The 17,228-nt window shown below is 46.1% G+C and overlaps 2 protein-coding genes across 6 annotated transcripts in view; one reads left to right on the top strand and one right to left on the bottom strand.

Annotated features, from left to right (window-relative positions):
* Window positions 1–1,293: 1,293 nt before the first annotated feature.
* On the top strand, window positions 1,294–7,316 carry BHLHA15 (basic helix-loop-helix family member a15). Of its 4 annotated transcripts, XM_074965271.1 has the most exons (3): window positions 1,294–1,400; window positions 2,065–2,170; window positions 4,835–7,316. In XM_074965271.1, exon 3 carries the CDS (start codon window positions 4,913–4,915, stop codon window positions 5,438–5,440), a length of 528 nt encoding a protein of 175 aa, XP_074821372.1. In that variant the 5' UTR covers window positions 1,294–1,400; window positions 2,065–2,170; window positions 4,835–4,912; the 3' UTR covers window positions 5,441–7,316. The 4 variants fall into 4 exon arrangements, with proteins under 4 accessions (XP_074821372.1, XP_074821371.1, XP_074821373.1 ...); XM_074965270.1 differs by lacking the exon at window positions 2,065–2,170 and having other exon boundaries at window positions 1,300–1,400; XM_074965272.1 differs by lacking the exons at window positions 1,294–1,400; window positions 2,065–2,170 and adding an exon at window positions 1,479–1,579.
* A 5,498-nt stretch (window positions 7,317–12,814) lies between these two features.
* Window positions 12,815–17,228, bottom strand: part of TECPR1 (tectonin beta-propeller repeat containing 1) — a 37,378-nt gene continuing 32,964 nt past the window's right edge. For both annotated transcript variants that reach the window (XM_074965262.1, XM_074965263.1), the window contains 3 exons: window positions 16,413–16,519; window positions 15,863–15,982; window positions 12,815–14,926 (listed from right to left, as the gene is read on the bottom strand). In XM_074965262.1, the coding sequence (XP_074821363.1) occupies window positions 14,729–14,926; window positions 15,863–15,982; window positions 16,413–16,519 (425 nt within the window). In that variant the 3' untranslated portion in view covers window positions 12,815–14,728. The remainder of the gene's footprint in view (window positions 14,927–15,862; window positions 15,983–16,412; window positions 16,520–17,228) is intronic.

Below are 17,228 nucleotides of genomic sequence, written 5' to 3'. Positions count from 1 at the left end.
AAGTGCCATTCACTGCATTTTATAAATGGTAAATTGCAGCACAGAGAGACGAGGTGACTTGACCAAGGTGTTAGTTTGTAGTGGAATATGGAATTGAACCCAGTTCTGTGAAGTCCCAGTAGTGCCCTATCACACACCCTTCCTCTCTAGGGCTGGGTATTTGACCAGTCAAACATTGTCACATGTCAAAAATGGTCAAATATTTTAAAGCACTAACTTATTAGAACAGTAACAAAAAAGAGGAAGACTTTATGGTCTCCAGTAGGCTTAGCCTTAGATTCTTATGTCTAATTATATATAAATAAAAAGCTAGTGTAGTGGGTTATTTTAGTTCAGAAAAATGCAAAACAAATTGTTCTCTTAAAAAAAATGGAATAGTACCGTCATGCAGTCAAAAACGCAGGCCCCCACCTACCTCAGGGAATTCTTGCTGGACCACTGGACTATATTTAACCATGGACAAATAGGTCGATTGACCAGCTTGCCAAGCCTGTTCCTTTATAATAAGTAGTCATGATGACCTCATTATCTGTGCTCTGTCGGAGAGGCTCCCGCAGCAGAGTGCCAACTGCGATCGTGTTGGATGGAGCATTGTTTCGGTACTGACTGTGAGGGAAGCGTTTCTACCTGTTGAATCACCAGTCCCAGTTGCAGCACCCGAGTGTTGAAGGGGAAGTCCCCCAGAATGCTGACCCATCCAAAACCAGCGCAGTCCCGGTGCCCAGCTGGAACTGCAGCACAAAGCAGAACCCGTGTACCCCAGTCTCTTAATAATTTAAACCCCCCTGCCATTTGGGAACATTGAGTTTGCAAGCTGAAGCTGTTCTCTGGTGAACTGACACAATGTTTGCAGGAAGAGAGCCCTGTGCCGCACTGATGTGGGCACCTTTCCTGGTGTTTTGTTTTCATATGGATTAAGCTGTGTTTGAACAAGTTCTCCAACCTCTTAGACAAACGGGCTTTTCTTCACAGGGCAGGGGGGCCCATCTCACGCTTAACTTGGGCCGCACAATGCCGCCTTCTGTGCCGCAGGAGCGGGCGGCGCCGCCCGCGCGATAAGGACCCACGTTCTCGCCGCGCTGCCCCGTGGAAACAACAACTTGCCCCGCGGCTCTAAGGTCCCGGCTCTGCCCCCGTGCAGGTGGCGCGGACCCTCGGTCAGCCCCGCACGGGGCCAGCCGCGCGCCCCGCCCGCAGCCGTCCCCGCCTCCATTGGGGATTTGCCTGGACGCGCCTGCTGCGCCGGGCTCCGCCTCCCGCTGGCTCCGCCACTAAAGCGACGTGTCCCAGGCCGGCCCGGCGAGCGGGCGGGCTGCGGTCACACGCGTCTCAGCCACCTGCGAGTGGCTGCTCGCCCGGCGGCCCTTCTCCGGCGTCCCGCCCTCCTCGCCGGCTCCCAGGTACGCGTGCCGGGCACCAGGCTCCCGGCGCGGGGGGCAAAGGGCCGCTCGGGGAGTGGCGGAGGGGCTCCCGCTGTCTGAAATTGCACTGGCCGCTCCAACCCCGCCGTGCCCACCGCCTTCCCTCTGGAGCCCTCCCGCGGGGCTCCGGTCCCTCCTGGGGGCTCCCTGCGCCCTCGGTAGGTCTTTTCTCCGGTCACTCTCTCCTATGCCTTCCCCCCGCTCCGTCCCCCGCTGCCCCGACCGAGTTCCTCCTCTGTCTGCCCGCTTGGTCCCTCGCTAGCCTTCGCCTCTCCTCCCGCTCTGCGAGCTCTGAATGCCTCCACCGGCCTCCTACCCCCAGCCCCTCCTGCTCTAGCCTGCCCCAGCCCCCATTGCCCCCCCCCTTGCTGACCCCAAACTCCCGCCAGGACTCTCCCTCATCCCCACTGTCTCCCCGTCTCCCCGAGGTAGTGTCGAGCCTGTCCAGTGACACTACAGGACTGTGGGCTATAGGACGAGGGGTTTGGGGGTGGGTAGCGGATGGGTCTGGGGTGTGTAGCTGTATTTGAAAACAACCTTCCCCCAAGCCACTTCATGTACCCTATCGTCACCTGCTATCCTTAGTCTACTGGTTCCATCTGGCTCCGTGCTCCCCTTAATCTGCCAAATCCTCTTCTCCTAGGAGCTCCCCCCTTTCCTCTGCTGGCTGCCACCCCAGTCCAGGAAGGTGGGTGTCTGTCAAGGAGCAGCTGGTTGCTTTCCCAGTGGCAGTGCCTTCTGCAGGGGAGGTAGGGATTTGGCTGCTCTCCTTGGTGCCTATTTGCACTGTTCCATCCTACTTCTGATTTGCCATCTCTCCAAGAGAGAGAAGCTCCAAGGTTTCTCCTGGCCTGGCTTTGGTTTTTCTTTTCCCCAGTATCATCCCTGTCCTCCAGCTGTTTTCCTCAGGCGCCCATGACTCTCAGGCAGCATGGTGTGGGGCTGGTGGGTGAAACCTGAGATGCAGTCTTGTCTTGCTCCCCTGGCAGCCTTGGGCTGGAGGCCCCCAATCAAGCCACTTTGTGAGGTGAGCATAGGTCCTCTGTGGAAAACTTGAGTACCCTGTGATGAGGTATGAACCCAAAGAACGGCCAGAGTAGCTGGCACAGGGCAGCTGGAACACTGTGAACACGGAGAAAGGAGCAGCTGAGAATGCTCCTAGGTGGCGGCGGTGGTGATGTCGGTTTTCCCAGCATCCTCAATCAGTTTTACCCTCTACTGCAAGAGGTGGTGATGTGGCGTGGTGGTGCACCTCTCCTGTCCTTCCAGGAGGGGAGTTAAGCTCTGTGGCCAGTCTCTAACGGCAGTCCGACTCTCCAGTCACTCGCATTTCAGTGCATCACCAGAAATATTTTCTAAGACTGGAACGAAGGGGAGTAAATGGACACCCCCACCATTAATACCAATCATCAGCACAAGGGGGGGCTGCTGCCAGGTGTCTGCCATTGAACCAAGCATTGGCACAAAGTGGAAGTAGAGGGTGCTTCTGCATCATCACTGTCTAATGGCTCATCAGCCTGGAAGGAAGGGGCATTGCTGCACCTGTGCAGGTGCCCTGTCCCGTGGCACAGGAAGACTAGACTCTGCCATGCTGCCAGTGTTGGCTGGATTATTGACTTGGGAGGTGTAGAAATTGCTGTTATACTGGGTGGCAGAATGGCTATACCTTGGCCATTAGCTGGTGAAGGAAGAGAGGCTGCAACCCACTCCCCCTCCTGCACTGCTACTATCACTGCAGGAGGAGGTACTGCTGCCAGCATGCCAGTCTTCACTGTGCAGCAGGAACTCTGCTGCTGCTGCACCATACAGGAGGTTTCACTGTGGGTGCTGATAACAGCCAACCTTCCTCCTCTAACCGCAGCAGTCCAAAATAGCCAGGTGGTGTCCCTGGAAGAGAGCTGGGAAGACCATCAATGAGGAGGAGCAGTCTGAGCCTTCCACCAGTTGTGGACAAAACTGACACAGCTGGCATTTTAAAGGCAAGACTAAAAGCAAATGACAAATAGGAAGGCATTGGCTTGTGAATGAGAAGTGAGTACAAATTTGAGTTAATGGCTCCTAAAAGTTGTCTGGATGGCATGAAGAGAAGGTGGGGAGACATATGATGAAGTTGGGAGAGCTGTGAGAGGAAGCAAGAGAGCAACACTCAAAGGAATGGGGGGGAAGAGAAAGGGGGCATTCAGAGGACAGCATAATGTGTTGGCTTTGCGATGTGAGTGTGTGCTGCTGCCCACAAACAGGACCTCCTACTCTCACAAGTTTTCCTTTAGCTGCAGTGGAAGAGACTTGCCTTATTTGGAGCTGGATATCCAGGGATCTGGTCCCAAATCAATTCTGTGTGCATGCACATGGATGTGATTCAGCTCATAAGGAATGGGTGCCAGGAGCTGGGAGGAAAGGGAGTTTATAACTAAGCCTTTACTGACAGTCATGCTCCTGTCGTGCTTCTCACTTTCTGGTTTGCTGACGCCAAAGACCTCTTTTCGCTGTTGAGATCTCTAAACTGGAAATGCTGCATCTCAGTCCAGCCTTTAAATTCCTTTCCTGTTTTCCCTCAGGACAGCTCTTGCTTAAGGGAACAGACTTGGCTCACCAATGTTTGCAGTCACTTTTTTTTTAATATTGTTCTGTTTCTAGTTGCTCAAGACAGACCAAATTCTTCTCTCACTTAAACTAGCGATACCATTGTAGCCAAGAGGAGAACTTGGCCAAATGTTTCCATTGTCCATCTTCCTTGTAATGCCTTACTCTGTGGTTATCAGCATTGTCACATTGTAGTCATTTCAGTTGGCCTGTGGCATATGTGAAATGGAACTGGACTGAAAGCCAACAGGCTCTAGTGGACAGGAACCCATGTCAAACACTCATTTGGCTCCAAACACTCAAGCATGCTCATTGGCATTCTCAGCAGAGAGGCCAAGGACTGAATGAACCTGGAGAGAATCTCGCCACAGAGAACTACAGTGGCCTCTCCTTCAATTAGAGGGGAGGGGCCCCAAACAGAGGCCAACTGAATCAGACAAATGTTGCCATGAATGAATGTTGCCAGTTGGAGACTGAAATCCAAAGCAAGTACATTAAGAACAGATGTAGTACAGGCTCCCTCCCTCTTCCCCTTACCCCCCAGTCCCACTAACATGCATGAATCAAGATGCAAATACATCACCACCACCACTGCCCACGTGCTGTGGTTAAGAGGATCCTCTCCAGGGGCCCTACTTCCATCCATAGAGCCCAGATGGGCTGATGTTAACAATCAGTAAAACATATACTAATAAATAAAAGATCCAGCTGGTAGTTTCACAGTATTTTGCAGGTAGATGCTGGTACAAAGCAAAACAGCACAATGACTTTCCATTTGTTCAGTATGAAAGGTAACGACAGCTGAAGATGTTGATGTTATGTTTTTGCAGCATGTTGATGGCTAGTACCAGAAGATTAACTTAGTGGGAGAACAGGCTGGGTGACGTTTCCCCATCATCTACTGAAACATGAAGACCAAAAGCAAAAGAACGAAGCACAGGCTTGCTGTTGACAAAGAAGCCTTTCTTGGGGAGACAACTTTGAGCAAAGAGGAACTGGTGAAATGTTTGCAACGCAAAGAAAGGAGAAATGGCAGAAACAATGAGAGCAACAAGACTGGTACAGTCAAAGCCAAACATGCTTGGAACAACAAAGACAGACACTTGAGGCGACTGGAAAGCAATGAACGGGAGAGGCAGAGAATGCACAAGCTCAATAATGCATTCCAGGCCTTGCGGGAGGTTATCCCTCATGTGAGAGCTGAGAATAAACTTTCTAAAATTGAGACTCTTACACTAGCCAAAAATTACATTAAATCACTGACTTCCACCATACTCCATATGTCCAGTGGGCACCTTCCAACTGTAGAAGGAACTGGGGCAGCCAATAGCTCCAAACTGTACCAGCATTACCAACAGCAACACGGCGATGAGGAACACGATGAACAGCTAAAAAAATACTCCACACAAATTCACAGCTTCAGACAAGGCAGCTAAAGTTAGCTACTGGCCTCGTTCTCTCTTCTCCACACATTCCTGTATATTTCAGCATTTAGAGGATTAAGGGGTTATTTCCTGCTGGTGGGTTTCTTTTTTGTTTGTTTTTGGAAAGACAAATGTTTAGTGACTAGATCTCATAGTTCTTGTTGAAATTATCCTAAATTGTAGGTCAGGCTTTTCAAAGAGATTAGTGATTTTGGTTGCCCGATTTGAAACACCTTCTCTGTTCTTATAGTTTTTGTTTACCTGCTTTGTTTGTAATTTTCCTGAGGTCAGAATGTTCTTTTAATTTGTAATGAGAAATTGTTTGATTGTTCAACACCCAGATTGCTTTTGCAGGGCAGGCTTTATAAACAAATTCTTTTTCAGTGGGGGGGGGTGCTCTGCCCGTTAGGAAAATTACTCTTTTTATAAGGTACCTCGAGTTGGGCACCCAACAGTCATGTCCTAAATCACTAGTCATTATTGAAAATACTGGCTGTAACTTCTATTCCTCCAGAAGTGACACCATGTAATGGGGAATCTTGGTGCAGAAATAATGAAGTTTATGGCCCGGTACGGTACTTTGGAATGTATACAGCTACTGAAGGGACATATCTAACTGACCTGATGTTTGGATAGCAGGACTAATTTCTTTAACCACAATTACCTGGATTTTTTTCCCCTTGAATTCTTAAATATCCTGCTACTCAGAGGGAGGAACAATTTTAATGACAATAGAAACGTATTTTGAGTAGTTTGATTAGTGTGATCGAACAGGTATGAATACTACCTAACAAAATGGCCTTGGATCAGATCCTAAATGCCCTAAACCAGCAGTTCTCAAACTTCATTGCACCGTGACCCACTTCTGACAACAAAAATTGGGGTGCTATGTGCCGTGGGTGGGGGCATGTAACCTTAGCCCAGGGTGGTGAGGCTCAGGTTTTGGCTTCAGCCCCGGCGGGTGGGGCTTGGGCTTCAGACTTGCTGGGAGCCAGGGCCAACACCAGCCTTGGTGACCCCATTAAAATGGGGTTGCGACCCACTTTGGGGTCCCAACCCACAGTTGGAGAACCCCTGCCCTAAACTCATTGAAGTAAATGGAAAGGTTCTAATTCACTTCAGTGGGCTTTGGGTCACGGTCCTAAAATGTAGTCCTACAAGTACACTTAAAATGCACAATAATTAATGTGATCCTTGTTGCATTATATATATTTGAAAGTGCCTTTTAACAGAAACCTTAAAAGAGATTTGTTAGATTGTAAGCTCTTCTAGGCAGGAGCTTGTCTTTGTACAGCACCCAGTCCAATGGGACCCCAGTTCCATTTGGACCCTTTGGATGCTATTGTATTATAAATATTTAACAGTTAATTCACTTGTGATCTTTGCAAAAATGATGTGATTGCAGAACAAATGTTTTGTATATTTACCAGTTGGACAATGATAATCTGTGCATTTAAAATGAACTCTGCTAATAAAGCCGGCATTGTAATCAATTAGGATTCATTCTGGGCTAGGTACTATAAAATACAACAAATGAAACAGGAGATATCGAAACAAGAAAAGAAACTTTAAAAAAAAAATTTGGAATAAAAACTTCCATTTCTCCTAGCCCTGCTCTTCTTCGCCTCCCCCGCAAGCTAACATTTCTTTGTTTGGAAATGTTGCATGTACAGCATATGTCACAACTGTCCCCACCTATGGCCATAGAGTGCTGATGTTAGCCGGACAGTTGTGGTTATGCTGCAGAGGGGGCAAGGGCAGGATTTAGGTGCTCATGTTTGCACAGGATGTAGCTTCATGGGCCCTACCTTTGTCCCCACAGAGTAGGGTAGTGCAAGGGGGAAGCAGGCTGGTGGCTGAGTGAGGGAGAGATTGGTGGATCCTTTGCAGGGGGTGTTGAAGAGAACAGCTGCAGAGACCCCCTAGAACATAAGAACGGCCATACTGGGTCAGACCAATGGTCCATCTAGCCCAATATCCTGTCTTCCGGCAGTGGCCAGTGCAAGGTGCTTTAGAGGGAATGAACAGAACAGGCAATCATCAAGTGATCTATCCCCTGTTGTTCACTCCCAGGTTCTAGCAAAACAGAGGCTAGGGACACTCAGAGCATGGTGTTGCATCCCTGCCCATCCTGGCTAATAGTCATTGATGGACCTATCCTTCAGGAACTCCTCTAGTTCTTTCTTTGAACCGTATTATAGTTTTGGCCTTCACAACAGCCCCTGGCAAAGGGTTCCACAGGTTGACTGTGTGTTGTGTAAAGAACCCATGCAACCCAAGGTGCTCTGTGTGCAACAGAAAGCAGTTCTGACCCTTATGGGTGTGTCTACACTGCTATAAAAGACTTGTGGCATGGCCACGGCTGGCCTGAGTTAGCTGACTTGGGCTCGTGAGGCTCGGGCTGCAGGGCTAAAAATAGCAGTGTAGCAGTTCAGGCTTGGCCTTGGGCTCTGAGACCCACCCCCTTCATGAAGTCTGAGAGCTGGGCTCCAGCTTGAGCCTGAGCATCTACGCTGCTATTTTCAGCCCTGCAGCCCGAGCCCAAGTCGACTGACCCGGCCTCAGCATTGGTGCCATGCAGTGTAGAGAGACCCTATGAGTTCTCCCTACTCTAATGCTTGGTGCAGTGTGGAGAGACTTCGTAATGTGATATTTATTCCACTGGACCGGTAGTGTGATAATGTTTTTATCTGGAATACGTAAAGTGTCAGAGACCGGCTGTGAGAGAGACACGTTTCCATCTTCTGCGGTAGCTACCTGCTGATACAACAGGGAACAATGAATGTTGCTTTTCACACACTGCGCTCTCTTAACTGCAGGGGCTGGATTCTACCGCCTCAACTTGAGTTCTTTCCAACGAGTTTTTTCCCTCCCAAAAAAAACCCCATTACTTAGTGAGAGGTGTTTTGAACTAATCTCTCCCTCACAGGGATTTGAATGGCAGATCAGACCATTGAGCCATCTAGGCTAGTATCTTCCATTGTGCAGTGCCCACAAGTGCCTGTAATATCTCCAGTTTAGCTTAGTACCGTGCTCTACTGGGGAGGGGGGAGATGCATAACGTTGTCCAATCAAGGTATTTTCTGTCACTTGCGCTCTCTTTTTGTAGACGGATGGGAAGAGATTATTAAAATTTAACTGCTCACTTCTCTTATCTACTGCAAACCAGGCTTCAGTGAACAAAACCTCTTCTCTCTCTAGCAGAAGCAGATTGCTAAAAGGAGGAAATCTGCTAGGTGCTGAGGGCCTTTCATGGGTTTTTTTGCTTGATGAAGCAGAAGGAAAGGAGCCAGCACCTCAGCCGATCAGCATGTGGAAGTGGGGGAGCCTGTAGCCTCAAGGGCAAACTGTAGACTTTCAATCTAAGACCTGCTGAGGTCACCTCTTGTCCATAGGGGAGGCCTTCTTGCAATGATTCAGACTCTTTAAAGAGGTGGCAGACCTGCTAGTATTCATTTTTGATAGAGGATTTGCCCAGAGAGCTCAATCAACTGCTTAAAACTATTTCCCCGAGACAACAAGTGAACTTCCGAATGCATGTTTCATTTATGCATCCCCACCTCTTCTGATGCAGGGGTGAAATCCTGGCCCCAGTGACATCAGTGGCAAAACTCCCATTGATTTCAGTGGTATCAGGATATCACCCCAGATGTTTGTGTCTGCCAGAGGCCATAGGGTTGTCAGTTTCGGTTGGATGTTTTCCTGGAGGTTTCATCACATGACATAATCTTTAATTAAAGATTAAGCTTTAATTTCTGGAGATTCCAGGACAGTCCTGGCCAAGAGGTGGCATTTCAGACTTGATGGCTCAGTGGTCTGGTCTGGCAAATCATAGGTACCTCTCCTAGCAACAGACTTGGGTAGTAAGGCCCAGAACTGCTGAATTTGCAGAAGCACAAGTGTGATGGGGTATCCACCCACAGCAGCCCTAAAACAGTTCAGGAAGCCAAGAAAGATCCAGTTAGTGTGATAGGCCACACATGAGGGGATTAGGCTGTAGATGCAACTCCTGAGCCAAAGCTGAAGCTCAGCTGAGCAGGTGTGGGCTGGCAACAGCAATGGCTGCAGAGAGGAAGTCTGCCACCATCCTCCTCTGTGTGTTAGAGAAGGCAGGAAGGCACCCAGGGAAAGAATTAAGCCCCTGGGAGCATGGCCCTCGTGGAGGACATACCCAGGAGAGAGCAGGGTAGAGAAGACTGTCTGTGGGAGGTAGGGTTGCCAATTTGGTTGGATGTATTCCTGGAGGTTTCATCACATGACATAATCTTTAATTAAAGATTAAGCTTTAATTTCTGGAGACTCGACAATCCTGGAGGGTTGGCAACCCAAGTGGGAGGTGGCGTAGGCAGCAGCCCAGAGAGAGAGCAGCAAGGTTGGGGACTGAGCAGACCTTGGCGGTGTGTTGCAGGGTCCCTGGGCTGGAACGTGGAGTAGTGGGTGGTCCTGGGTTCCCCTACCCGCCAGTGATGGAGTGGCATAGCCTGGACCAGTGGTTCTCAACCTGCAGGTATGCAGAGGTCTTCCAGAGTGTACTCAACTCATCTAGAATGGTGTTTCTCAACCTGGGGGTTTCTGTGCCCAGGGAGGTCATGGGATGGGTTTAGGGGGATTGCAAGTGCAGAACTGGCATTAGGGGGTGGCGAGTAGGGCAATTGCCTGGGTCCCCATGCCACAGGGGGCCCCGCAAAACTAAGTTACATGCTTCAGCCCTGCCGCCTGTGGCTCAGGTTTCAGAAAAAGCTCACAAGTGAAAAACATGCTCAAGTATCATAGTGAAATGTAAGTACAATATTTATATGCCAATTGATTTTATAATTATATGGTAAAAGTGAGAAAGTAAGCAATTTTTCAGTAATAGTGTGCTGTGATACTTGTATTTTTGTCTGATTTTGTAAGCAAGTAGTTTTTAAGTGAGGTGAAAGTTGGGGTACGTGAAACAAAACAGACTCCTGAAAGGGGTACGGTAGTCTGGAAAGGTTGAGAACGACTGGCCTTATCAACAGGTCCAGTAAGACTTTATACCCCAGAAGGAGAAACCACAGAGTTTGGCTGGAGGGCCGAGTCACAAAGAAGCCCCTGAAGTGAGAGAGGGGGTGCAAGATAAGGAAGAGGATAATGGGTTGAGAGCCTGCAAGGGCAGCTGTTAGACCTGGAAGAGAGCTGTTCTCCAGAGGAAGTGCTACCCATGGTGCGTACCCTGTGATAAGTCTAAATAATGTGACAACCTTCCTGCTATTTTGGTTTTTAAAAACCCAGTTCCCTGTGGGCCTAGAGCCTTAGTCTGGCATTTAAAGTCATTGTTGCAAACAAAGTAGTAACCAGACACTGGCCCAAAGTGAATTAGGCTGAGGGCTCTCATCTGCCTACATGACAAGCAGTGGTAAGGGACAGATCACGTTAGCAAATGCTTCCAATATGTAACAGGTGCAGATAAGTATGTTCAGGATTTTGTCTCCCCTCCCTCCCCCCCCACCACCCAAAATGAATTCTAGTGACCCCTATGGCAGCTGGAGAAAGCTGGCTTAGGAGGAAAATGGCTGCAGCAGCTGGAAAGCCGCCAACCTGGAAAGGCTAATGAAGGTCAGAAACATTTTTAAATACTTTAATTGCAATGTAAATACTAGATTGAGTAAATATTGAAGTGCATGACAGGAGCAACACAGCAGCCATTTGTGCCTGTCTCTCTGGCTCAACTAGTTTTTGTACAACTATGTTTTAACTAAATGAAAAGGGGGAATAGGGGGAGTTGCAGGTCACCATCCCTGGGCCCAGTGCACGTTTTGGGGCCATAGTACCTGCTCTGCACAGTCTTACCTGCTGCAGGGATCCTGGAGGCAGCTATGGCTGGGCGGAGGCCCTGGTAGCCTGGCTGTCAAAGACTGTGGCCAGAACCACTGAGGCACAGGCTCAGAGCCTCCCACAATCATCAGGGGGAACTCACCAAGGAGGTCTCTGGACAGCTTTTTTTGGTGAGTCCCCTCTGGTAGGATTCTTTGTGGCCAGGGGAGAAACGGACCCAACTTCCTACCTTTCAAACACTGCTGCTACTTACTACTTCAGTAGCGATTCTCCCTACACTTCTGAAATGTCATTCTCTTTGCATCTCTTATAGAGACCAGGCCCCACATTGCTAAACTGCACATTAGCAGGAACAAAGCTGCCTTTAGTGTTCTCTTATAACCTCAAAATAATTGAACTTGGGCCATTAACTGAGTCTAATCCCCCTTAAACACACAAGGGAAGAGTTATGCAAGTACCAACTTACAATTCAAGTTAAGATGTCATGTAAAAGGCATTTTATATGGGTAGAGTTACACTAGTTCCTCGGGTTAGGGTCCAGACAGACAACTCAGCGTACTAGCCAGGCTTTGGAATACAACAAAGGGCAATGCCATGTACATGGCTCTCTAGTTTTTTTTGTTATGCCTAGATTTACAGACAGTTTAGTTTTGGTGAATCCTGGTCCCATTTCTTAAAAGCTCTCTTGACTGTTTATATAGGCCCTGATTCAGCAAAGCACTTAAGTGTGTGCTTAAGTGCTTTGCTGAATGTGTCTAGGCACAGTAATGAAAGTGAGAGAAGTAATATTGAGTGACAAACATTAAGGGAGTCTAATAAATCTTGCAGGAGTTTTTAAGCTCCTCAGTCACCAATACATTACAATGGAGATTCCCACAGCAGCATTCTGTGGACTTTAAAGTCCTTTTCTGTAGGATTTTTTATGGGGGAGGGGAAGGGGACAGACAGCATTTTAGCTGCCAAGACAGCGTATCAGTGTCTGGATTCAATGCTTAGCGTAAATAAAGGGGCATTATTACAAGTTATTAAAGCATTTGGCAAACAATACTGCATAACCTTTAACAGTAAATGCAGTATCAGGTAGCTAGTGGTACAGAGATCAGATATGAAGGGTATGCCTTCCCTCAGTAAATACTGCCCTGCTGTCAGCTATGACCTGCTTCTCACTGAACAAAATTGCTAGGATATTTTATTTCTTCCAGTAGTGTTAGCATTATAGTTTAGGGCAAGTAGCTACCCCTAGTTTCAAAATAGTAGCTAGTGACAAGAGTTTTTCTTGGACAAATTCAAGGGAATTTCACAATGGGAGCCTTTTTTCTGACAGATGAACTTTACTGAAATTAATTGAAGGTTAAAATGAATTTTGAAAAATAAAGTTCTCTCACAATTAGGGGGCTGATGTACATTTTAATTCCATCTGTCACTTTCTACTTTAAGAAGACTTTCAGGGGCAGAGATTTGGTGCTCATATATAGATTTTATATTTTGCATATGTTCCCTTAAACAGCTTTTTGTTGTACAACAGACAAAATGGGGTCCCCCCCTTGGGAGGGGGGAAAAAGGAGAAAATGCACGATTACATTAGCGTATATTTTATTGAGTCAGTTAGTATTATATGTAACACTTGCATTGAAGATGTAAACATTGGATATTCAAAAGGAAAATATAAGTTGACCTTCTAACATAGATTATGTGTTAGTGCAGAGAAAAAGCAAGCCTAAGAGTATATGTGGTAAAGCTATTAATGATGTTTATTTGGAACAATTGCTGTGTAACTTCTAGAACTGTGTGTAACCTAGTATTTATAGGAATGAATGCAAATAATGTCACTTACGACACTTGAAACACCACAGATGTAAAAATCAATAAAAAAAAACTATAATCACATATTGGAAAGTTCAATAGGTTAGACAGTAGCATCTTTAAGATTCTTTTTCACATTTGGACATAAACAGTGTCTTGGCATTAAAATATCATATATTAAATACAGTCAGTAGTTACTTCTACAAATACAGTACTTGAGACCAAGCCACATTGCTATTCAATTTATATAAAAATAACTCCATATACAATCACACACAATATAGGGAAAAAGAATGTAAACTTGCAGTGCTACCATTAAGAAACTTGGGGTCTGAGCCTGCTCTCGACATTCCCATCGAATCTAAGTGTGCAAGATTAGTCCCTCCGTGACAACCTCTCTAAGTTACAATGGAGCCTTATCCTGTAAGGTGTGGAGTGCCCTCCTGAAACCAACGGGAGGTGAACGCTCAGCACCTTGCAGAAGGTGCCTGGCACCACACAACATTGGGCTTTAAAATAAAGAGGAGTTCAGAGGAGAATCTAGGCTTAACTACAATTTTAAAGCAGGACAGAACTAGACCTTCTCTTTTGAGGAATAATGTACACTAAGGTGTTAACTCACTAGGAGAAGAGCCAGAAATATATTCAGCACAGATCACTTAGTTCAAACTAACAGCAAAGCCCCATTCTGAGTGCATGCTAGTCTACACTGACTTCACTGGAGTGACTGTAGCTCTCTACCACTATGAAGCCGGAAATAGGCATAGAACTTTTTCCAGTCTCTCACTCGAAGAGACTTGGACAAAGCATGAGGTGTGAGCCATTGGAGGACGAGCTGAACGTGAGGCTAAAAAGATGATTTTTCCACCTCATATCTGATAAATGTAGAAGCACCCCTACTGAGAGATTAGGACTCTCTTCCACATGATTTCCGCTGACACCAATGGGCCCACTTGTGAAATAAGATTCTATGCAGCATGAGAACGGGTACCAGAAATTGGCCCTTAGTAATGTGTACTCCCTCCACTCCAGTCCTGCAAACAAACACTTATACTCATGTGGAACATTATTGATGCAAGTGATCCCCGCTCAATGTGACGGTAGCATAGAAATCAATGGGATGACTCACATGAGCAAAGTTAAGCATGTCCATAAGTGTCTGCAGGATCAGGACCCTAGATTTGACACTAATGCAGTGACTAGAGCGCTCTGTACAGTAATCAACTATATATTGATACGATTTTTAAAATCCTCCTATCTGCCCAAAGACGAGCAATACTAAAACTGGAGAGTGGCATATAAGATGAGTGAGTGTTAAGGGATGTAGGGAAGGGAATTAAAGACTTCTACAGGAAAAATAAACAAGTCTGCAAAGATATTCACATTCACACAGTTTGTGTAGCAGCTTTAAATGGGGGTCAAGGCTATTCCTGCAGCTCCAAACAGCACCTTGTCTCTCTTGGCAAAACTCTTGTCCGTTCTATCAAGCCATACTCTGTTAACTTAGTAGTACAAGAATAAATTAAATATTAAAATGCCCATCTTGTAAATTCCAGTTCTAAAAAATGCATCAGTTTTATCAGAAGGCTTTTTTTTTTTCTGAGCAGAAATGGAATGAGTTTATTGTATCCTACAGTTTGTTTTTCTTTAAATTACTTGGGAAACAAGCAGCAGCCAGTGTACAGAGAACAGAACATACTAACAATTAACAGAGTTTCTGTCTAGTGCTTGCCCTTCGTTAACCATCAAGGTGGTTTTAGAATGCTTTCCTTTTCCTCCATTCTCCCCATCTTCTAGATCCGTTGGCTTTGCTGAATGCTCTTCAGAGGTCTCATGTAAAGCAGCCTTAGGAGCTTCAGTTGCATTTCCTCTGACTGTAATGTGCTCCCATCCACCCTACATGAGATTTTAATATATTTTAAAGAAACATCGCAATTTGATTCAGAGCTTTGTTTACAGGAAGGTTTTTGCACTATTTATTCTTAATGCCCTGCCGGGGGTTAGTTTTCCCACCCTAGCTCAGCTCAGAAAAAGGACTCCTTACAAAATCCTGACCTGCTAGCATGTGTAACTCCCAGAGGGAGCTGGGTGCATAACTGCCTGGTCCACACACTCAAATCCCCATGACTCCTATCTCTTGGATACTCTGGTTAGAGCATCTAAAATGGATGAGACACATGCTCAAGGAAAGGAGCAGGCCCGGACAAGGATTAGTATTCTGCATCATGGGGATTGGGTGAAATCCTGTCCCCACTGAAGTTGGAATTTTGCCATCAACTTCAAAGGGGCTACGATTTCAATGAGACTGTTTAAATATCTGCACTTCAAACACTGCAGCATCATGACAATGGGGGATAATCACGCACAGACCATGGAGAAGCTTTACTTATAAAATGCTGCCATGTTAATTGCTGTATTATATTTAATTTGGCTAATCACAGTTAACTACACATTTTAAAACAGTGTCACTGGACACAAAATTAAACTCTTTAATGAAGACTTCAAAGCGCTCAAACTAAAAACCAACCCTAGTTTAAAGATTAGTATAATTGCATAACACACTTCATTCATTTAAAAAAAAGACGCCAATACATTTGAAGACACAATCACTTGACATGGAAATGTCTCCATAGTCAAGACAAGGAATGCTCCCATTTGAGAGTACAGGGTGCAAGACCAGTTTCCTGCCTTGCACAAGGAGATGAGCACCTATCCAAAATTTCGTAGGCGCCTGCTGAAACAGGGATTGTATCTTCCTCTATAGACAGTGCCCAACCACCTATAACTGTGTAGATACCAACTCTAGAGCAATTCTGTGCTCCCAGCACTCACCCCAATGCCGTAGTCCCATGAGAGCCCTTTCGGTTCCAATGGTTGGACTCCTGTTCGATGACAGACTGTCCCGCAACTTAGGCTGTGACTTCCTTGCACTTTATCAGCTATCACCCAAACCTTAAAGAGAGAGAATGAATAAAATGTGTTTCACACACTGCTCTCTTCCTCTAAATGAAAACCACGACACTACCCGGCTCAGTCACACTCCAAAGATTGGATGCAGTGACCTTGCTTAGAGCCAAACAGCTCTAATTTGGGCAAACAGAAACCCAAACGTCCCTACACAAATGAGACCCAGGCACAAAGATTAGCAGTGAAAACATTCCCACTGAGATTTAACAAGGAAGGTTTACAATATATGCTATTTGCATAGTCTCAGTGGGACAGCAGAAGTCTGTGTTACCATTTCACAGAGTTAATTTTCAGGTTGTCAGGATGCCGGCATGTGAGTCACTGTCTTATGAGGGAAACAGGAGTAGAAACCACTGTTTACTGATGATTTAACTATGTCATTCATAACTAGTGAAATGCAAAGTTAAATACATACCTGATCCAGGGGTCCCACAGAAACTTTACGGATATTATTTGAAACATGGTCCCAACTAGATCCTTGAGGGTAGCTTGGTGTGATTCCCTGACGGTACCAGAGATTACCTATAAATAGATCAATTAAATCCGATGAAGGGAAGGATGGTCTTTTAGACAGAGTTCAGGAGTTCTGCTCATGTAGGATGAGCCCACTGCATTAAAGCCATGAACTCTGCACTGTTTAATTAAACATCAAAAGAGATCAGCAGTTATTGCTTCCTTTTTTTCTATGGAATCCTGTTACACTTTTCCCTAGTGAGTGGAACTTCATAGTCTCTATTTACCCTATTTTGACCTTCCTGAATAATGGTGCACACCCTAATTTCTAAAGCTCCTTGGGGAAAGGACCATGCATTATAGATTTACAACGATCCATGCACACCATTGGCGGTACAGAAGTAATGCAACATGGAAAAGGAGTTCTCTCTGACAGGATGCTGCAGAGTTAAAGGCTTGTTTCTTTTGTGAAAGGATCCTTTAATTTTGTCTAGTGATGATGCACCAGTTTGTTTTCTGTGGATGATGTGCATGGTTCACTGTAAGGCATTCTTCCTGCAGATTTGCATGTTTCGGGGTTTCTGGCAAAGCTCCTCAGACGCAGTGAGAGAGGTTATTTTCTTCTTTGTGACAATCCAATAAATATTTTAAAAAAGCGTTCTAGATGCTGTGTCCATGTTATCTATGGCACTAGCTATGTCAAATACAATCCTAGGAGCCAGACAGTGATTACCGCACCCAGTCCATCACTGTGCCAATGCAAGGCTATTCCCTCTGA

The sequence above is a fragment of the Natator depressus genome, chromosome 10, assembly GCF_965152275.1.
Source record: "Natator depressus isolate rNatDep1 chromosome 10, rNatDep2.hap1, whole genome shotgun sequence".
Taxonomy (NCBI): Eukaryota; Metazoa; Chordata; order Testudines; family Cheloniidae; genus Natator; species Natator depressus.
This window is presented reverse-complemented; position numbering and strand designations above follow the sequence as displayed.